The sequence below is a fragment of the Sceloporus occidentalis genome, unplaced genomic scaffold, assembly GCF_023333645.1.
Source record: "Sceloporus occidentalis isolate IW3139 unplaced genomic scaffold, rSceOcc1.0.p SCAF_2, whole genome shotgun sequence".
NCBI classification, from domain to species: domain Eukaryota; kingdom Metazoa; phylum Chordata; class Lepidosauria; order Squamata; family Phrynosomatidae; genus Sceloporus; species Sceloporus occidentalis.
In genome coordinates this window covers 106440137-106463539 of record NW_028316982.1, presented here as the reverse complement: position 1 = coordinate 106463539, position 23403 = coordinate 106440137, and the positions used below count along the sequence as shown (strand labels likewise).

The 23403-nt window shown below is 38.8% G+C and overlaps 1 protein-coding gene across 3 annotated transcripts in view; it reads left to right on the top strand.

Annotated features, from left to right (window-relative positions):
* The window catches only part of ARID5B (AT-rich interaction domain 5B), a 269486-nt gene that overhangs the window by 66466 nt on the left and 179617 nt on the right, over positions 1–23403 (top strand). For all 3 annotated transcript variants that reach the window (XM_089510540.1, XM_089510538.1, XM_089510537.1), the window contains one exon: positions 5339–5564. Coding sequence is in view for 2 of the 3 variants with exons in the window: in XM_089510538.1 (XP_089366664.1) it covers positions 5339–5564 (226 nt within the window). In the remaining variant the exon portion in view is untranslated. The remainder of the gene's footprint in view (positions 1–5338; positions 5565–23403) is intronic.

Genomic DNA, 23403 nt, shown 5'->3' with positions numbered 1-23403 from the left:
AAATGACTTGAAGGCACACAACAACAACAACAACAACAACAACAACATGCAAACAATATAATTAAAAATCTAATACAAAAGTTAAAACACAATCTAAATTTATGTTTAAGAAACACAAATTAAAAATGTAAGTGAATAAAAACAGCATAAAAAGACTCTTAAAACATAATAAAATAAAAACAGTACAACCTTCATTAAAAGCATTGTCTTCTGCAACACATTAAAAACCAAAAGCTTCCTTAAATAAAAAGATCTTTACCTTTCAATGGAAAGATGGCAGGGGGCAGCTAGACTTCAAAACGGATCCCAGTTTTATATGTGGAAGGTTGGAGGGTATGTCATCATAGTGGAGAAGTCTTTGACCCTAGAGATGTGAAGGCTTGGAAGTGAATTGGAAACATTTGGGGGGAAATGCAATTTTTTTCAGAATTGGTTTTCTTTTTCCTGGAAAAAAAATGGATTATAGAATTTAATATTTTAAGGGCACATCTACACTGTAGAAATAATACAAATTTGCACCACTTTAACTGCCATGGCTACATCACACAGAATCCTGGGATTTTTAATTTTGTGAGGTTCAAGCACTCTTTGGCAGCGAAGACAAAAGACCTTGTAAGACTACAAATCCCAGGACTCCATATGATAGAGCTAGAACACTTAAAGTGGTGTCAAATTGCATTATTTCCAAAGTGTAGGCACACCCTTGGATTGATGAATGAAATGTTTAAGATCCCCAAATCATTTCTAAACACTATGTATGTGTACAATGTTTGTGTAAGATTATGTACAGTATGAAATCACCATAATTCCTGGTTTTGGTTTCCTTTCAGTCCATTTTATGGAATGAATGCGTTATGTCTTCTTAACGCCATGGGGTACTTGTTCTTGTGTGCCTTCAAGTCATTTCTTACTTTTGGCAACCCTAAGTTGAACTTATTTACTTGGCAAGGATTGTTCAGAAGGGGTTTGCCTTTGCTTTCCTTTGAGGCTGGGAGAGTATGACTTGTGCAAGGTCACACAGTGGGTTTCCAAGGCTGAGCGATAATTCAAACCCTGGTCTCCAGAGTCATAGTCGTGTGCTTAAACCACTATGCCATATTGACTGTCTATGGAGTACTAATGGAAACAAAATAATGTGCACTGCTTTACTTATGTTGATGTTTTATTGTTGTTGGGATGTTTGCCTACTCCTCAAAATGGCAAAGCTAAAGAGGCTCCTTATAGTTCAGAAGTTCCTTACAATCCAGTACCTTGTAGCTCAAGTTGCAGCTAAATAAAACAATAAATAAAAATTCAATTTGTAATTATGTCCTGATTAAACTGTACTATTAATATATCAAACATGATAATTTTATGGCAAGCATATTGTTTCTTTGTTCTTAAAGTTTTTTTTTAAAAAGACTTAGAATATGTACAAGGAATAAATATTACATTTTTCATTTTTTCTGAAAATTTCCACTTTTATCCTTAAAAATGGAAAAAACTGTCCCACCTCCACACTCCGTGGCTTTTAAATTTGGAGAAAATATTACATTTCTATTCTGCTTTTTGTAATTTATTTTTAAAACAAATTTGGACTGGAGATCCTTTAAAAAGAAGAGGGGTGGCTCTCTATTGAAATGGAGTGAGCAGCAAATCAAAGCGCAGGTCATGGCCTCACCAATGTTCAATACCTTCTAACATTTCATGAATGAAAAAAGAGAACTGTATGACCAAGCAGCATCAGAGTGCAGTCAAAAAGGTGTGCAGAATAGCCCTGTAATTTATGTATTTAGTTCAGGAAAGCCTGAAAAAAAGGTAGATTCCCGTCAATAAATATAATATCCTTTGTGTTCATATGTGCATCATGATTAACAATAAATATAATATTATGCATTACTTTGTGCTATAAAATAAAAATGCCTTTATCAAACCCTGCTCATAATTATAGCTTTGTCTCAGATCCATGGTCACTGTATGAGCTCTGAGTTCACAGGAGGGATGTAATTCTTTGCTAATTTTCTTCTTGAAGGAACAATGAGTAATTTTAGCAATTTTCTTCGTGCTGTGAGAAAACTGAACTGTTTTTTAAAAGACAATTAGCAGTTTGAGACTTAATACTATGCAAAAAACAAAACAAAACCCCTCTTCGTGTGGCTGTTCTGTGCAGAAAACAGCATTTTGTGTGCAGGAGTAGCCTGCATATTCTGCACTGGACAGAATACTCCGAAAGATGCTGAAACCTTATTTTCATTGAAAAGAAATGCAGTTTTCTGCACAAAAGAGCCATGTGCAAATTTGTGTTGAAGAAGTCCAAACTGTGAGGACTGTCATTATTCCAGGGTTCTTGTCAGTGTTTCACCACACCCAAGAAACATGTTTTGGGCCATTTTTCCGAATATTTTTGAATATTCTCCCCACCCTTAGTTCATACCCTATAAGTCAGTTTCCCATAACTCATGTGGTCACCTTGCGCTAACAACTGCCTTTCGGTTTAAACTTCTTCACAGGGTCATTGTTGATGTAATGTTGTTGTTGTATGATGTCCAGTTGGCTTTGACTTATGGTAACCCTCACTGTGAGAGACTGCCAAGAGACCCAATTAGAGGCTTTGCTCAGATCTTTCACATTCAGGAATATGCCTTCCTGGATTGAGTCAATCCACCAGCAGGATGGTCTTCCTTTTTTAAAAACAAAAACAAAACTGTATTCTATTTTACTAAACATTATAGAATCATAGAGTTGGAAGAGACCCCAAGGGCCATCCAGTCCAACCCCTTGCCATGCAGGAACAGAATCAAGCATTCCCAACATATGTGCATATTTCCAGTGTGTCATGTGATCTCAAAAGGGACTAAATACCATAAAGATCCCATCTGATCTTGGAAGCTAAGCACGGCCATCCCTGGGAGCTTATCGCTCATCATTTTAAACTGGCTGCAACCTCTCGGGCTGGAGCCGGGATGCGGGATAGAGGCAGGGATTATCACACACTAAATCGCTGCCAAACCGCCGGCCACCATCAGCTTGGGTCCCAGCCGCACTCCACCAGCACTAGAAGTCGGAAAGCTTTCCAACTTCTAAAAAGTGTTGATGGAACGTGGTTTGGACCCAGCTGGGACCTGGGCTGATGGTGGCCGATAATCCCCGTCTCCATCCCACATCCTGGCTCCAGCTCAAGAGGCTGGAGCTGGTTTAAAATGCTGAGTGATATGCTCCCTGGTTAGTACTTAGATGGGAGACCTCCACCAATACCAGTGCTGTAGACTGTATTTCAGACGAAGGAACTGGGAAAACCACATCTGACTATTCCTTGTCTAAGAAAACTCTATGAAACTAATGGGATCATCAGACATTGACAGTAGACTTGAAAGCACATGTCATCTCATGATACAGTATATCCAACTGGTAGCTTCAGCTAAGTCATTTTGGCTTCTAGGGAGAGTTCATGCTTGATGTGCTCTCAGAACCAGTTATTTCTCTTTTTCACAGTCCACAGTATCTGTAGAACTCTCTTCCAGTGCCATGTTTCAAATGAGTTGCCCTCCCTCGGCTTTCTTCCATGTCCAGCTTTCCTATCCATCCATAGAAATCATAAATATTATGGTATAGATGATCCTGATTTTCATAATCAATGATATATTATTTGCACTTGAGGATCTTACTTAGTTCCTTCATAATTATTTCATGGAGTTAGGTGATAGTGGGGAAATAATGTTCAATATTTTTTGTCCCAGGAGATAAATGGAATGAAATTAGTTAAGAAAGACAGATCTGATATTTCATGCATTACAATGGCCTTGTAGAATGTCTCACTTAGGCCCCGATCCTATTTATACTCACCTACAACTAAGGGCCCAAACAAACAGGCCAAAATAAAACTGCTTTGGGCCACCTTGGAAATGTGCCATTTAAATGACACACACATCTTAAGAGGCCAGAAGCTGCACCAAAGCTGTGCTCCAGTCCTTTGCACTGGAGTGTGGCTTTGACACAGCTTCTGGCCTCTTAGGACGCACACTTTTTCTATGTTTATGCTTCAATTTGTAAAGCACAAAGGGCTGGAAGGCACTTTGCTGGCTGCTCCTGCCATGGCAAAAATAGCAGATCTTTGGAACATCCATCTCTGTAGCCAAGCACCTCATCATGAAAACTTCTGAGAGCATAGCTGATCTGAGGGATTGATGGCTTCTGGGCTTCTGAACCCTCATAATAAGATATCAGTCCACCTGGCTGAAGTTTCAGAGAACCAGGCTGGCCATTCTCCTGCTGTGGTAAATGCAGCAGCAAGGAAGAGGCCAGTCTAGCTTTCCAGAATAACTGCTTGGTAGGCTGGTATATACACTATTGGCAACGTTTTGCATGGAGCAAGAGCTCTGATTTGCAGACTGGCTATGGTTGCTTTAAAAAGTAACAAATGCCGTAATAAGGTTTTCCTTACTAACAAATTGTTTCTGGAGCTCACTAACAATTAATGAAACCAATTAATTGTTAAAACTGACATTCCAAGCTCTGCTGAATCCATTACAGCACTTACTGCAATCATAGATGAATGATGGATCTAACTGAAGCATAGGAAACACAGATTTGTTGGATGGTATTCTGCTAGATTAGCCCCCTTCCCTTGAATAAACTCAAGAACATAGCTAAAGCAAATGTTAGCTGCAGTCCTTGAAATCTCTATAGTGATTGGCCATAAACCTCTTGCGTTCTCAGTTATATTGAAGAAAACCCTAGTAGACATGGCTTCAACTTCCATGATGTTATAGAATGTCTGTGAACATTCCAAGCACTTGAAAATTTCAGATTCATAGAGTTGGAAGGGATTTCAAAGTCCATTTAATCCATCCTTCTGCCATGGAGGCATATACTGTACAACTAAAGCACTCCAGAGAGATGGCTGCCCAACCTCTGTTTAAATACTTCCAAAGTTCTTTTGTTTTGGAACAAAAGTGTCAGCAAAATAAATTGGGGAGCGATGAGTCTGTGTACTGTTGGTAGGAAGAATTTTGGCAGGAAGTTGAAAGCACAGCTTTAACCAATTGTTACATGTATATTAGAGAAGCACACTAATAGTCTTATGTGGGTAATATGTGCATCTAAGTGCAAAGTACTATATGTGAGACGTTTGAGCAGGTGTCTGTGAGGAAGTGAATGAGGAATACCCACAGAGAAGATATTCCACCCAACCATTTTGCATCACCATTTGTTTAGAATATTCTGTATTGGTGAGGGTGAAACTGACAAAAGCCTAACCATTGCCTGTAATAAATATCACAGAGTTAGCATAGCAATCTTTTACTATATAACCTGAAGCCAAACATGACTCTCTTCTTTCTCATGTGATTTCACCTTCCAGGATGAAGTTATTGCTGCTTCAGAGAAGGTAACAGTGAAGCTTGAAGATTTGGCAAAATGGGCTCAAGCAGACTTCTCCAAATGGAAACGTGGACTCCGGGGTGAAGCCATTGCACCCACAGAACTAGGAAAGAACGGGCAAAAGGAAGCACTGAGTAGGTTCAGGCAATCCACACACAACAGCGGCCTCAACTTTAAAGACATTTTGAAGGAAAAAGCTGACCTTGGTAAGTACAGCTTCTTCTCTTGCGGAGTGTCCTCACAGGAGATGAGTCCTATGACATTTGTTTGATATTTCCATCACATTTCTCAGTTGGAAAATGGAACAGTGTTTGACAAGAATCCAGAGTATCCCACAATGGGTTCTGCAGTGCACCTTTATGCTAGCATTTCTGAAACAGACCCTGCCTCCTTCAGTGTCTTGAATTGGATTGCCCTGAAACTGATAGGGCTCCTACAAACAGTTTGCATCACGGCATTGGGGAATAATCAATGCCAAAAAGTGCGGAAGGGAGTGTCAGATAATTGGGCTAAGTATACCCAGTGGAGATCCCGCAGTGGGTGTCACCCGGTGCAGAGGGTGGGACTACTTACTAAGAGTGGGTGGGACTTCTGGTGGGACTTCCAGAGCCGGAGAAATGTCTCTCCGCTGCCCTCCTGGGCCGAAGACCCCCACAAGGCATGGAGACCCCACGAGGCCCAAAGTGGTACCTGCGCAGCCCCGAGGGGCACCTGTGGGGATGGGGGGGCTGACTGGGTGTCACCCCCTTCTGGGGTGTCACCCTGTGTGGCCCAGTCCCCAGTGATGCCACTGGATATATCTAAGACTGACATCCCTCAAACAACTCTTTGGATCCCATCCTGTTTAATCTGAAAATGTGCACACTTCTTTACCAAAGAATCCTGTTGAAATACTCCCCAACCTATTATTTTGCTGTGAGGCCTAAAATGACAGAAACTATCTATAAAAGAACCAGTACAGAGCATTTTGGTACCTGAAATGGAAAGTTCACCTAGTAGTCTCCTTCCTATATGTAGTTCAGGATACAATGCACCAGGAATTTAGTTCTCCGCTGCTGTGCCACAACTCATCATGTGAAACCCTTCAAAAACCCCTCACATCTGGTTTTAGAATAGACATTCCAAGGATACTTTTTTCAATACTGTGAACTAACTGAGGAGTTATTTGGATCCCAATCATTTAATTTACCATTCCCACCCTCCCTAATGGAAGGTAAATTTGTGCATGCATTGAGAAGACACATGCTAGAGCTGAATTGCAAAATGATGTGTCTGTCCACTTGATTTCTTTTAAAAAAAACACGTTTAAATAGCTCCAAGGGTAAGCTATAAATAGAAGATAAAAAAATTAAAAGTGAATATGAATACTTTGCCAGCATTTTGCTTGTGAGACAACTGCCTTTGGCATATGTTAAATACAAGGTTAAGTTGTTACTGGGTATAAATAGTGTAGCATTGTTGACTGGAAATTGCAGTTTCATTTATCTAAAGTAGACAGTTGTTTAGAAGAATCTAGAAGTGGTGCAATCTCTTTGGCTGCTGCCGCACTGCAAAATTAATGCAGTATGACATTGCCATTGTGCCATTCTTTGGAATTCTGGGATTTGTAGTTTATTGTGGTACCAGAGCTCTCTGGCAGAGAAGACTAAATATCTCTCAAAACTACAAATCCCAGAACTCTATAGCATTGAGCCATGGCAATTAAAGAAGTTCCAAACTGCATTAATTCTGCAGTGTAGATGCAACCTCTGTCTCTGTCTCTCTCTGTCTCTAGATTATAATATGCTACAGGCCACCACAGTTCTGCCTCAAGACATCTTGCTCCTTGGGGCAAAACTTCAAATCTTAACCTTCTGGCTTGGATGTAGCCAGTTAAAAGCAACATATCTGTCTGTAACAAGGTCCTTTTTGGTAATGTGGGTGGAACAAAGTTAAATTGAAAAAGTAACAGAATGAGTAGAGAAGCAGATTCTTCACTGGTGTAATGAATAAGATTTTAATGGCATGTAAAAGTTACCTTTAAAGGACAATTGCCCTAGGAAATCTGTGGTTTTTCTTTTTTAAAAGGCACGAAGAAGTAACAAATGCTACAATGGGATTCTTTTTTAAAAAGCTTTATAAAGCATGACAATGAATTACTTTTTCAAACACTGTATTGCAAGCAATGGGTCCAAACTGATTTTTGGAAAGTTAGAAGTCACTTTTTAAGCTCTGCCTCCAAGTCAAAGGTGCACAGTATTCAAGGCTGATGAAACTATTTTTGCTACTCAATGTACAAAATTTGCTATCTTTTTGTGATCCCCAAAATGTGCTATTGAGGTGCCCTACTTGGCTTAGTAGTCTTTGCAGTGATAGTAACTAACTCATTAAAATCAATTTAGTTATCAATTGTTCAATATTTTCTAATAAAAGGGGTAACTTAATTACATATATTTTTTATTTTACTAAAACCATTGATATAATTTGGACTTTCAGCTTTAACTTAATTCCTTTAACCTATTATTATTCAGCTTTAACTTTTTAAGTTATTGTTTAAATGAGAGACTATGCTAACATGCCAACAAATTGTACATTCTTTTATAAATGCAGATAGTTACCAGAATATTTTTGCTTATATTTTTATTTTTATTTAAAATAACATTTTTACTTCTGATAAGAATATGATAGTTTAGTTAGTTCAAAGGTTAAAAGATTCCAAATGAAAAAGCAGTAAGGGCAGCCAGAAAGAGGGCTGATCTTTGCATCTAGGTGTCCTCCCTGTATTTGACAACAAATATCACTTACAGACTCTCATGTTTGATAGGAAACTGAATTTTGAAGTTCTTATCCCTGGGACTTTAGATGCGATCTGTGTGGCAATTAGTAAAGTATAGAAAAGGAGAAGTTTAGGAGATGGAATTACAATTGGCCCTTCTTATACACTGATTTTTTTATACATGGATTCAAGCATCCACGGTTTGAAAATGTTCCAAAAAAGTATAAATTTCAAATATCAAACCTTGATTTTTCCATTTTTTATAAGGGACACCATTTTGCTATGTCATTATATTTAATGAGACTTGAGCATCCACGGATTTTGTTATCCACAGGGATCTTGGAACCAACCCCCAGTGTATAACAAGAGTCCACTGTATAAGGGATGGAGAAAGGGAAAGCAAGACAAGGATGGATGAGAAATGGGGTGTTCAAAAATTGTTGCCATTTCTTCCTTCTCTCCCATGCTCAAGCAGGCATGGGGAGGGGTTTAAATAAAACCACTAATGTAATTTTTCACCTTCATTCTGGCAAGAGTTTAGTACAGGCTGAACTCGAATGACAATTAAACGTAAACGGAATAGTTTTTTTGCCTCCTAGTGTAAGTGCAATTGAATTAGATATTTTTAAAAAGCTCAGCAATGATTAATGAAATGATTAATTAAATAAACTTTTTCAGCTGACTTTCCTACCTCTGGGTCTCTATGCTGCCAAATGTGAGTCAAGAAAAGTGACTTGCTTAGAACATTTCAATCCGAGAAGTGGGCGTTTTAAATAGCTGTTGTAAAAATGAATATAGGTTGTTGGAGTAAAGATATAATAGTGCATTAATAGTAGTATTAGATGTAAATCAAATAATGCATACAAGAGCAAAAGTGTCTCAGAATGTAAAATTAAAGGAACCTAATTACTTTTTTACTCTGGCCTAGCCAGTGTTCTCTTTTCTTCATTTATATAGCTGTAGTAGGGAGTTCAGTGCATGTGCTATCCTCTACCTTCAGCTAAAGGAGGGAACTAAGTGGAAAACATCCAGGCCATTAAGGAAGCCTTGGACTGAAATAACTTTGACCAGACATTGTGTGTGCATGTACCTTGAAGTCACCTGTCGGTTTAGGTGGCCCTGTGAATTTCACAGGGTTTTCTTAGACAAGGAATCCTCAGAGATGATTTTGCCAGTTCCTTCCTCTGAAATGTAGCCTACAGCACCTGGCATTTGTTGGCAGAGTCCCATCCAAGTACTAACAGGGCTGACTCTGCTCAGCTTTCAAGATCGGATGGGATCTGGTGCCTTTAGAGTATTTAGAAGCCTCTAAACCCAAATAGGCCAGAACAAATCAGGGGGTACTTCTTAAGCCTTATAAAATCGTTCATGTTGACTGTGCTCATTGATCTGAGCAATATGAGAACTCTACCTTTTCCTGTGAGCTAAGCTCTTTGTTGCTGCGTTTTCACATTACTCCTGTGTTTCAAACTTGGCAGGAACTGAATGTCACATGGATCTAAACTCTGTTATTGAGTCTTGATGCTGAATGTTCTTCTTCTTTAAGCAATTAGTGGTATTATTGGGACACTTGTCCTCAGCAGTAGTGGAAGTTTTCCATTTTACAATTAATTCCTAGCGTTTTTTGAATGAGTCAGAAGAATTTTATACTTCTTGGCTTGTTTTCCATCAATAAATGAAACAACAAAAACCTACATAAAATTGTCACTCTATTTACATCTGTCCGGCAGCAAAATGAAACACAGTTCCTGCAAGTAACTCATATTATCATATGATCTTGTTATAGAGTATATTAAACACAAAATTAGGGACATATAATGGAAATATGGATTTATGTGACATATTTCGGCAACGGAGAACATCAGAAACTTGGTTTCAGAATCCAAAGACCTGGCTTTTAACAAAATATCAGATTCTTATGTGACTGATTGTATATTCTGTAGTCATAACTGAGCCCATAGGAAGCACAGGAGTACAAACAGAGGTACAGTTAATTAAAAATGCAGGGTTGAATTTTATTGGTAATTCTGAGTAACTCTAGTCAGTCCATAGTGTGTGTGTGTGTGTGTGTGTATGAGTTGAGTCACCATTCATCATTTGATTAAATTAGTCTGCTCTGGTGGGACTTCAAGTTTTTGTTTTCGGTATTGTGCACATACTGTGACAAGAAAGTTTGTTGCCTTTCTGGGGGGGGGGGGATTGAATATTAATTCCGACCCTCCAAAATGAGATTGATTCCTAATTAAGGAAATCACTTTTTCTGACAGAGCCATGAAAACTATTAATGAATCACATCAAATTATTTGAGTCAGGATGAAACTTTATTCAAAAGTACAGTGACTTACTTTCAGTAACTCTAGTTTTCGATCACACCTTAGAATGCAAATCATGACTTAGAATAGAACTTCTGCCTTTCTTTTTTTTTTTACAGCAATTTTGTAGACTTTGTGTTTGCCTGGGAAGTTCAGAAACAGGACGTGATGACAATAACCACAATCCACTGTTCATTCTCAGTATCATATAATCATGAATACACTTCCTCTTTTCACTGAGAACCCTCTGTTCTAGTGTTCAGTGCTAATTGGACATTGAGATTCTATGGCCCAAGAATTTGCCTAATCCTTTCCATGTAAGGGTTGAAAAAGGCAATCTACCTTAGAGAAAGTACCACTTCCTGCCAGAAAGCAAGGTCAAATTTCATTTTCATTTGGGAGGAAGGGTTACTTACCCTTCTATACTGGCCCTGCCTTTAAAACAGTACACAGAATTACTCAGATTAAGAAATTTAATCTCTGGCTTCTTTACTTTAAAAAAAAACTCTCATATTTTCACTCCTCTCCCTTCTTCCTTCCCACCCTCCTGAGGTTGAACATAGATGATATATCTCCTACGACAGCGACACACACACACACACACACATAGGTTTTGGTTTTGGTTTTTTGTTACTGAAAGAAGTTGTATTAATAGAGGATTTCTTGCCCTGTAGAATTTCACAGAACTCTTAACATGCTAGTGGCTGCCGATATTGCTGTTGAATTCAGTACAATATCAGCTCCCTGAAGAGGTATTTTATTAAAACCACCCTACAATTACCTTCAAGCCACATTCCGTGATTATTTTGGAATAAACTTCAATGGTTTTAGTGAAACTCTTTTCCAGTAAGTGTGTTTTAGAATGGGTAAAGTTGAAAGGACGTCATTGTGCCTGAAAATGGATGGGGTTTTAAAAATAAGTATGCAAATCTCTAACATCTCTATCAAATCTTACTTCTTTTCCATCCCAATTGAACCTTGTGGTTTTTTTAAAATATTAGTAACATAAATATTATATTCTGTGGATTATAAGTCTAGTGGAAAGCAGTTGCCCTTTGAGAAATAAACAGCACCATTCTACTGAGAAGCCAAGTTTGGAAAGTTACTGTTAAGAAAAATGAATATCATATGCTGAAGCCAGCCATATCTGAACAGTAGTAGGATAATGCTACTGGACCCAGAGCACTATCTTATCCTTATTTAGTTATGGGTGGCTTAAGTGTGCAGTATGATTCTGCTGGAATGTATAGAATGCAATATTTTCCCGGGCCAGAGTCTAGTCTCTTTTAAAAGTTAGTTTGCATTTTAAAAAATGAACAGCTTTCTGGCTCTTATAATGATGTATTTTAAAATGTACAGGCAATGCCTGCCAAAATGCCCACCCAAGCAGGATCACTGTGCTTGCTTTTGGTTGATGGTGGGATTTTTCATGGTGGATACAGTCAGAAAAATAAGAATAAATTATGTAAAATAATGGAAGTCATAGACGTTTGCCAGTTTGCATAATTTATAGAAGAATGGGTTAGTTGGACATAAATAAACTACTATGTGCTATTGTTGATTTTACTCACACTAAGGTTTAAAGTTGCCTAAGTTCCTCTGCATTGTTTCTATTGGTAATAACTGAGAGAGTCCTGTTCCATGTGTCAATCTGCTACTCGCTTCCTTGTGTTGTGCAGTTGCAGCTGCTGGCGTCTGTGTCAGTGGGGCAGTGAATCCACTCTGGATTTTATTCAAAACCTGAAAGGAGCTATCCAAGGGGCTGATCCCTGTCCCCTAAAATAACTTCAGCATCTTGGGCCATTCACACTAATGGTTTTCTAATGAGTAGTAGATCCAGGGATATTCGATGATGCAATACTGAGTCAATGTTCCCACTGTGTTTACCCCAATTGAATCTCTCCATGGAGCATTCTCTCTGGGAATCTCTAGATCCTTCAGTGTGACTTTTGGTTAAAGTTGAACATAGGGTTGCACTGGAGGACCTAGATATTCCTAGAAATAACATATTAATAAAATCAATGAATAACCAAATACGCAAAAGTCAAAGCGGCAAATGTGGAGGGACAAGTGTAATCTCTCAGCAATATAATAAGTGTGTGAGAGCTTTAGTTTGCATCAACTTGGAAGCAGATTCTGTTGTGGTTTTATTTCTTGGGAAAGAGGGAAAAAATGACCCCTAACCCACAGCCCCACAGCAAATCACGGACACCTTTGTCATACTGATGACATGAGTATTTAAAGGGGCAGCCTACTAGACTGAATATTTGATTGTGCACTTGGCATAACCAATGGGCATTGGCTTATCAGATAAAGGAAAGGCTTTAAAGGAAATCAGTTTGCAGTATATTAACATCCTTTATGGATTGGTTTGACACCATAATAGGCAAATCACAGTTTGACAATCTGTCTATACCTTGGATTTGCGCGCTCTTATTACTTCCCTGACTTCTTACTTTGGACAATAGCAAATATGTGCATGAGCTGTCAAATTTTATTTTATGTTATTCCATTAAAAAAAACCCACTGTCTAATGATGTTCCCAGGAGAACCCCCTCCCTGGCTTTGGTGAGCTCTGGGCAGAAAAGAAAAAAAAAAGCCAGGCTGCACTTTAAGGAGAACACTTTCCAAAGTCCACTACATTTTTGAAGCTGTTTTTTTCACTCCCACAACTGTGTGCTGAGAGGGAAAAATAATGGTGCTTGGCTGGCAGGGAGACGGCAAAGAGGTGGGCATGATCTGCCCCCTGCACATTGAACCCTTCCTCCTGGATGGCTTAAATGGGATTGGGAGCAAGTTCCCATTGGTGGCACCCTGGTAAAACCCAGTGTTTTGAAAAAGAAGTGGGAAAAACTCGATCTAGGAAAAACCGGGTTAAAGGGGATTTGCACCAACCCCCATTGAATTTGAGTCAGGAAAAAACAGTGCAAGTGTGAAAACTGGTTTGCAAACTAGTTTATAACATAATGTGAACAGCCCCTTGGACTGCTACTTTAAAATTTGGAATAAAATGTAGACTGGATTCACTGTTCCATTTACATGGAAATTACTACATGCCTCTGGCATTGTGGTAATTTTATTTTTGAGCAAATACTAGCCCTTGAACTATATTTATAGCTAGGTATCCTTAGAGCCACAGCCACACAACTACAGTGACAGTGATAAGTGATGCTTGTTTTAGTAAGCCCCCTCAACACAAACACTGATCATGTCTGTAAAATTCTTCAATCTCTGCAGCAGTGTTGAGGAACTGACTAGCATTCTTTTCTTCAGAACTTGGAAAGATAGATTTTAATAGCAAATTATTCCTATTGCTCATTATAGTAAATTTTTAGAAAATTACAGCAAAAAGTTCAAAAAGTAATTGATGGGCATTGCTTGTTACAGAGTTTGCTTCTTGGTTTGTTTAAATAGCCTTGTGCAACCGAGTCCAGGATTGTGCAATTTTAATTATCCTAATAAAGGTTTTACATAATCCTGAATGTTTACAAAGTAATATGTTGTTCCATGTCCTACTTTGTTGTTGCTTCTTGCTGCTTTGGTGGTGAGAGAAATGCCTACATATTAGTAAGGCTATGGCATAAAAGTTGGGAAGAGTTTCTTAAAATGTCCTTTGAACCTAACACATAAAAGAAACTAGTTACTTGTTATGTCATTGCTGTAACTTCATTCCCTCTCATTACATTTAGAATACAAAAGGAAGGGAATAGAAGTTTTATGGTACCTTTGAAACTAAACATTTTTCAAACTATCAAGACTATCTAAACTTGGTAAATCTTAAAGGTACCACAAGACTACTTAGCCTTTTCAGTATTAAAAGGGAAGGAAAAAGTAGTCTTGTGGTACCTTTTAGATTTCTTTAAGAACCTTTTGACAATTACTTTTGGATGTCACCACATTATGCTCTTGTTGGTCTCTGACCAAAAGGCCTTCAGCAGGTAAGGTTACTTAAAATCTCTTACCTTCGAGTCTTGCTGTTCTTGTATACTATTTTCTTAGCTGTATTATTATTTTAATTTAATTTAATTCCCATTTTCATCTCAACAATGATATGCAAGGTGGCAAACAGCATATTTAAACACAATCCAATTGAAACCTGTACAAAAACATCAATAAAAGTGTGTGTGTGTGTGTGTGTGTGTGTGTGTGTGTGTGTGTGTGTATATATATATATATATATATATAATCCACATGATTAAACAAGTGATACAGTTAAAACATTAAAAATATTAAAATGAATTAAAAGACAACATAACAAGCCTTAAAAACAGCACTGTGCAGCATTAAACACCCACCCCAGTCAGTTTCCAAAAGCCTAATAGCATAAAAATGTCTTAACTTGGTAATTCTGGCCTCCCTACAGAGGGAGTTCATGAGGTCCAAAACACACGGCAGAAATAATCCAGTTTGAGACCGCTTCAATTGCCTTAGCACAGTGGTAGGGAATTCTGGGATCTGTAGTTTTGTGAGATATTTAGCCTTTGCTGTCAGAGAGCTCTGGTGCCACAATAAGCCCAGGATTCCCTAGCACTGAGCTAGGGCAGTTAAAGAGTCTCAAACTGAATTACTTCTGCAGTTTGTTTTGGACCAAAGACCAAAGTCTGGGAGCAGCCACGAAGAAGGCCCTCTCCCTTGTTCCCACTAAATGGGGCTAAGAAGGTGGTGGGACAAAGAGAAGGGCCTCTCAAGAAAATTTTAGAGCTCTAATAGGCTCATAAAGGAAGAGATGGTCCTTGATAGGTGGTACACCTGACATGCCAAACAATGTGGTACCATCTTCTTTGCCTGCATACATATGTGGCATTCATTCCAGAGTCTAAAAAGAAGCACAAGAAAGGGTGAGGAAATGAGTGGGAAGTGGTGAGGTGAGAGATTGTGCTGGAGGGCAGCAGGAGGAAAGGAGATGCGGGCTTTGCTAGGTTAACTGGAAAACCCCGTTAATACCAAACGATGGGTCCATTGCATTTCACGGATGGGAGAGGAATGGGATAAACATGCGTAACCTTTCCCCCGATTGGGTGAATAGGACAGGATAAGGACAGGAGCAATCCGCTCTGCTCCCGTCACTATCTTCCATGTGATAATCTCCTATGAAGATATGGGAGTTACTCTTAAGTTTAAAGGCGTTATCTGACATGCTGAGTCCTATCTCTCAAATAGGTTCAGTACTTTGGATAGCCCTTTAAGGTTTGGTCTGAAGGTTTTGACTCAAACGAATCCCACATGGATCCACAGCTTCACAGACGTGGGAGCCACCAGCTGCCACTGACTACAACTCCTATAACCCCTATAATCCGTGTTGGCTGAGGCTGATGGGAGTTGTAGGGAAAAAAACATCTGGAGGGGTGCCATGCTGACGGAGATTCTGGAAGTTGTAGTCCACAAAGATACAACGGACCCTTGTTATACGCTGGGGTTTGGTTCCAAGATCCCCCGTGGATAACAAAATCCGTGGATGTTCAAGTCCCATTAAATATAATGACATAGCAAAATGGTGTCCCTTATAAAAAATGGAAAATAAAGGTTTGGTATTTTAAATTTATACTTTTTTTGAACATTTTCAAACCATGGGTGCTTGAATCCCTGCATAAAAAACCAGTGTATGGAAACTCTTGGCCTACAGGCCTCCTTCCTTTTATTTCAGAGGAAACCCATCCAAGTCCAAGGTACGATTACTCAGTAAGAAGAAGGGTATGGATCACAGCCATCGTTTTGTTTATATAATTATGGCTGTTTCTTTCAGATGTGTATCAAAATAACAGAAGAGCAGCAATACCATATAGATAAAAATAGAATGGGTTGTGGAATGTATTATTCATAATGAGCATGAGAACCTGTTTTTTTCCAGAAGAATGGTCTGATTAAATCATTCACTCCTAGGGCCTCTAGTTATTTTTCCCCCTTTTGGAATTATTGAAGGTTTTTTTCTTTTTAAAAAAAGAAAGAAATAAATGGACTTTGCATAGCCATATTTGGTAAGCCAGAAGAAAATAACTGAATGAGGGCTTATTCGTTCAAGAGATAATTTTTTAAAGCAACTATGCAGTGTAAACAAGTCCATTAAACACGAGAGAGTTGTGTTCTCTCTCCCTCTCTTTCTCTTTCTCTTTCCCCCCCTTGGTCTATACAGTCTGCGAGGAAAGAAAATCAAATTATTTTATATAATACTGCTTCTTACAGAGTTCCTTTAAGTGAAGTATGAAAGCTGTAGTGTAAGCTTTATTGGCCTATAAATATGTCATTATAGTTGGACTACATTTATATGCTCTGGATTGGTGTTTAAGCCAAGAAAATATGTCTCTACAGGTTGATGTGTGCTTCCCCCCCCCCCTAAAAACCCTTTGAGGCATGCAACAGAATGTATTTCAGGATAAGGTTATTAAAACAGCATTTTCATTTTTTGCAGCAGGCTCATTGTCAATTACACCGCCAAAAACTGTCTGAGGACAGGCAGTTACAAATGGCTTCATCTCCAAATGTGTCTTTAGAAGAAGTAAAGAGTCAGGAGCAGAGATTGAAGGAAGTGGTGGAGGGCAGGGAATTACTTAATGCTCGAGGGCGCCATTTATTGGAGTGTTGTAGTATAGCTAGACTCTCCCCTCCCTCCTTTCCTCTTCTTGCTGTTCGAACTCATATGGCTTTATTCTCTGAAACAATTGGAAATAATATGTGCATGTTTTTCAGACAAAATGCTTTATGTCTCTTGCTCAGTGGCTGTAGATACATTTGTGTAGGGACTTCAATGGTGTTTTAACTTTATGCTGGTGTGTATGAAGCCTAATATGGAAAGGAAAAATTTTTTCCTTGCCAATGCTACCAAAAATAAATAAATAAATAAAAAATTCAAGATTGCATATTTGATGGTACACATAGCACAACCAATGGGCATTGGCTTATCAGATAAAGGAAAGGTTTTAAAGGAAATCAGTTTGCAGTCATTTAACATGTTCTATGGATTGGTTTGACACCATAATAGCAAAATCACAGTTTGACAAGCTGTCTATACCTTGGATTTGTGCGCTCTTATTACTTCCCTGACTTCTTACTTTGGACAAGCCATCATTTACTGTTATTAGCAAGCACAGTTTGTGGCTGTCTTCTAAACCAGGATGAGAAATCATGGTTTAAGACTTCTGCTTATGGTTTGGAGGAAAAATTCAAACCAAGGTTTGCTGCTTTTCTGTTATGGAAAGTTATAATTTTTCCAGTCAAGCAAATCTGAGAGAAGAGGGACTTTGCGAGGCTGAAGTTTAGATCCAATGATTTAGCCATCATGGCTGAATCATCCTGAAGTGTGTGGACTATAGAAGTGATCAGTATATCTCCAAGGCCCATCATATTGTTTTGGAGACCACTGTGAAACTATGTTTGAATGTTACACAGTAAAGCATTAGAACTTAATTCCTTACCTGTTAACTGGCCACTCTTCACTTAGAGGAGACCACATTTATAAACAGCCTTTCCATTGGCCACTTGTAATGGGTAAACATTAATTTTGAGTGAGTAGGTGAGAAGCTTTTGTAAACAGGCAGAACATTATCTCCCCCCCTTCTTCCATTTTATTCAAGACTCAGTATGCAACAGGTATCTACAACATAAATTTTAATGAGTGAGTCACATCTTTTGTGTGTTAGTAACTGTTGTGGATCTAATTATGATTAATATGACCATCTCAGCTATGCATGTGCTCTGTGAGGTAGATTCTCTGACCCCATCTTGTGTTGTTTTCTATGTGTGACCTCCTTTCAGAGCAATAAGACAGCTGAAAGTGAGCACTGCACTTGTTCTGTAAAATGAATTCCTTATAATACATATATCTGTCAAAAATCAATATACATGCTGTGTGTGACAGTCTGTGGGAGTAAAATATTACCTGACTATATAGACTGACTGTTTCCTTAATTGCAAATGTAAAGTGTGGGGTTCTGAATTGGACTGTCATGGGTGCTCTCATCTGGGAAAGGTTTTCAAGTGCTCACAGCATTATTCCCTTGTTTCAAGTAGCAGATTTAAGCTGATTTTTGCAGCAGCAAGTGACTTATATGAATGGCTTAGGGGCTCGACACACCAGCAGGAAAGGCTGGCCTGGGGTGTAGTCAGGGCATGGCGTCCACATGATGCACACCCCAACTCTGCCCCCAGGCTGGTGTGATGCTGCACGCTGCTCCACACTGTGCATGGTGTCATGGCACTCTTCTGGCGCTGCATTTTCATGACGCAGCACCAAAGGAGTGTGGAAAACCTGCATGCCAGTGGCTATGGCAACTTTTCCATGGTGCAAAAAGGAGCCACTTTTTGCAGTTAGTTTTTGCTCCACAGAAAGGAGAGATCAGGGCTGAGGCATGTAATTCCTGTGGCCCCGATACAGCGCTAAAAGGGGCAGCTGCAGGCCGCCCCTTAGGGGCAGTCTGTCAAGCCCTTTAGTTAACAGAGGGAGGCTACTCTGTAACAACCTGACAATGCTATGTTGGTAGTGTTTTTTTAAAAAAGAAAAACCCATGGACCTTGCACCATTGAAGTCTAAATGTTTTGTTGTAAATTCTGTTTACACAGTCCTATGCCTCCTTTATTTAGGTCTTGCCTACAAAACTGCAAACCACAGTACAACTGTAAATTTTTAAGGTGCCACAGAACTTTTTGTTGTTCCTGTACCTTCATGGACAGATTGTCCTTGTTTATTTAAATTGCTAAAAAGGGGAACTGTTACATCAAACTAGCAACTAGACTTTTCTAGAGGTTTGCCAATTGAAAATACCTCTTTTGATTGCGATTTTAAAATGTTCTAGGGGAACCAGCATTATTTATTTTATTTTATTTTATTAGTTGCATTGTTGTTCTAGCCTTCCTCCAGTATGCTCAGGGTAGTTGTAATTTATTACTACTGTTGTAATTTATTAGTTCTGTTGTTCATTGCATCTGTGAAATAGGTGATTTATTAATTTAGTTGCATGAATTATTTATATAGTGTAGCCATATCAGAGATGCTACACAGCCATAATCAACAGCTTGTTCCTTGGCTCCCTTTCAAAAGAACCAATGTGTAAAGGCTCCTTTATCAGACTTTACTATCCCTGGTGTCCTGGCTGATTTCTATACCAAACTGACAGTTTTGGAGGCAGTACGGAAGCATCCAAATCATTCTTACATCCAGAGCTTGAAAATGTTTTTGGGGGGATTATTCTGGGAACGATAGTCTCCCAAAGCAACTTTTCTAAGCTCTCCTGCTGTCCTTGTAAATCAGTGTGATCCAAACATCTTTCACATAGGAAGATAAAAATCAATTTGGCAATGATTTCCAGTTGGAAGAATTTTACACCCCTCACTGCTGTAATCAATTTAACAAGCAAGCGTCTTCGATCACAAACATGTACAGTATAATGTTTCCTCCTTTTCCTTTTTAGTTAAGTATCAAAAGACAAATCACTGGTTTCATTGAAAATCTATGATTAATTATTTACTCACCCACTTAATCATTTACAATTATATCACACCCTTCTTTCCATCATGGAATTCAAGGGCAGTGTACATAGAACTCCCTGATTGTTTTCGACCTAACCACTTGGCAAACCCAGACCTGCTCAGCCTTATTTATTTAATGCACTTTTAAACTATTCAACAACTGGCAAAATATGAAGCCTAAATAAAAACAGCAGCAAAGAATAAAACATTGCAACACAGAAAAACAAATTAAAACCAGCAGCAACATAATTGGGCAAAGAACTCAAGCAGTTCTTAAAATGCCAGGAAAAAATAATCTGTCATTTGGTACTGAGGCAATAGAGACTTCAGGGGAGTCTGTTGGGGAGGGCTTTCCACAAACAGGGTGTCACCACTGAAGAGATCCTCTCTCTGGTAGCCATCCACCTGACGCTTTTTAATGGGGATGCCTGGAGGTAGCAATGGATGACCTAAAGGTCTGTGTATGTAGATATGAGAAGTGATGCTGTTTCATATAACCTGATCCCAAGCTGCTTAACCCTTTAATGGTTAACAGGATTTTAAAACAGCTCTCAGGAATAGGTTGACAGTGCAGAGTCAAAAGCTCTGTCACTTTGTGATCATAGCCTGTACCACTTAACAATCTCACTATCTTATCTGAGATCTTGCTTCCTCGAGAGCATTGCAACAATTGATTGACAGATTGATTTCACGGATATTAATATGTATCCCATGTTTTGACCTGTTTGGCAATTTACAAAGGGCCCACCTTTAGGTAGGCCTTTTTCCCATCACACCTCAGAGGGTGAGAGCTTATATAATATGTATTTGGCAGGGTTGGTGTGCCCCAGCAGCCCATGTTGCATATGTTTTTGTCTTGTTGGTAGTATCATTATTTGCCTGTTGTCTTTGCATCCATTGTAAAATTGGAGAATTTCAAAGAAAAAAACGATATACAATACTTGAAATCCTGTGTAAAGATGGATCAGAACTGGAACCAAGAATCTTTGGACAAAGAGATGACTGTGGGAGCAAAGGAAGAAGGTCCTCCCACCTCTGGCAGAGCCAGAATCTAGGCCCTGGAGACCCTTCCCCATTTCCGTTCACCTGCCACACAAAACAACTCCCTTGCTACCACCACCACCCATTTGCCTGCCTTCTACCAGTAACTACAGGCATGCCCACAAGGAGACTGATGCCCAGGTAGGCAGGGAGGGAGGGAAGTGGGAGAAGAGCCACTTCCCTGGATTCCTTCCCTTCATACACAGCTGGGACTCCTTTCTGGCTTGGCCCAAAGTCACCACCGTGGCCTAGAGGCACATACCTACCCAGTTGGCCAGTGGTCAACCACTGGTGGCCCTTGCCTATTGTCCACATCTACTGCTGGGGGTCTGTCTCAAAAGGTATTTCACCAGGGCCTGAACCCACGTTTGGTGGCCCTGGTCCCCAGGCCATGTACAGGGTGTCAGGAAGGGTCTGGCTCAAGCACAGTCAGTCAGCTTCATGACTGAGAGGGCATCTAAGCCTTGGTCCGAATCCAACCAGTTCCAAATCTCTCTGTATGGTTTTAATTTTGTGTACTGATCTGTCAAGAATGGATTTATATGTTCTGTACACACGCTAGTCTCTGACTTGGTGCCAGAGGCATCTACATTTGTACTTCTTGCTTTTGTCTTTAGAACTTACACCAGTTCTTTCATTACTTCTTTATCACATTCCTTTTTCAATCCAAATCTAATGGATTAACTCAATACAGTGATTATCTGCTCAGCTGACTATCTCCCATGGAGTGTAGTTTGAATGATTCATTGGTAAGTCATCCATTTTAAAATCTCTTTTTCCTCCTCTAATTTAGTTTCCCACCATGCTCCCCTCCCTGCTTTTGGTTAGTCTTGTCAAAATTATCCTAGTTTTGATAGATCTTATGACAACTTTTCTTATGTTTCTTCTTAAAGTGCCTTGTGCAGATAGAGCTTCAGACATCATTATTATAATTACCCGATCACCACCACCACCATAATCATCATTGCCGTTTTTGACATATTCAGGTAGTCATTTCTTCTGGGCAGTTTTATACATTGTATTTCGGCAGATTTGTTTCTTCTGCATCTTGTTTTGTTGCACAGAGATCACCTTTTCGTGTTTGTCCCATCAAAACCATTAAGATAAACTGCAAGTTCATATATGTTTATGATGTATATATATGAAAATATATATGATGCTAATATTTATTTATTTATTTATTTATTTATTTATTTATTTATTTCCCACCTCAATCCAAAACAGGGAGAGGCAGGATACAAATATATTATTATTATTATTATTATTATTATTATTATTATTATTATATTTTTAATGTGTTTTTTTATTACTAATTTTCAAGTCACCTTTAGTGCAATTAACTGGGAAAAGGGAAGGATATAAATGAATTAAATAAATAAATATTAGAAGTTTATGAGTGCAGATTTTTGAGAAGAGTTTTATTCAGTTTGACATTTGAGGGCTAGAATTAAGCAAGAGTGGAAGGACTCTTAACATCATAGGGTATATTGTGGTGTGTCTGAGCATACCTTATGTTATTTTGACATGACATGACATGATAACTTTATTATGGCCATATGCCAGCTCCTAGAGTTAGAAACTAAACAGGTACAAAGTGAATAGGTACAAATTACAAGCCTAGGATACATTCCAGCAAATGTGTAAACAATGACAAAAACATAATCATGCTCAATAAGGAACCTAGTGGGGCCTGCTATGGATAATAAAATTACCAAGAGAGTTTGACCAGCTGTAACCGAAGCTAGAACACAACATTTTGCCACCATGAAAGTAATTTCTCTGGAGTGTAGACTGTATTGTTTCTAGGTTGCAAATGTCTTGGTAAATGCACAACTGTGAAACGTAATATTTAGGCTAGCTTCTAATCTTGGAAAACTTTTCTCACAGTTGGCATTTGTGAATCTCCTTTAGGAAAAACATAATAATTTAAGACTATAATTAACAGATCTTTGAGCACACTGAATAACATATGTAGTCTGTGCTTTCCATGACCCAGATGGCTGGAATGTTACACCTAAGTATTTGTATAGCCTAAACTATTCTGATCACTGATCCTGTAGGCCTTTTAGAGTAAACAAGAATTTAGTATTTTGATAGCTTATTATAGCCTATTCCTCAGTACAATATGTTGAAACTGCCTTGTGAGCTCTCCTTAGATGTACAACTGAAAAAGATAGGATCATTATGCCATCCATGTAAAGTAAGACAGAAACAGAGTGCTTTGCTAATCTAGGTGGGTGAAAGTCTAGGAGAATGAGGTCATGAGAGGGAAGAGGAGATTCAGATAGGATGAGGTTTGGAAGAAGAACATCGAAGGCTCTGATGGCAGAAGGCAGTGAGGTGGCTTGTATTAAGTCTAATTGGTTCATAGTTACTAAAGAAAAGAAAAAAATCCATACACATAGTGAATTGTATTTAATATATATTATTTGTTCAACCTAAGCATGCCTACTACTTGGTCAGCATACTGTACCAGTT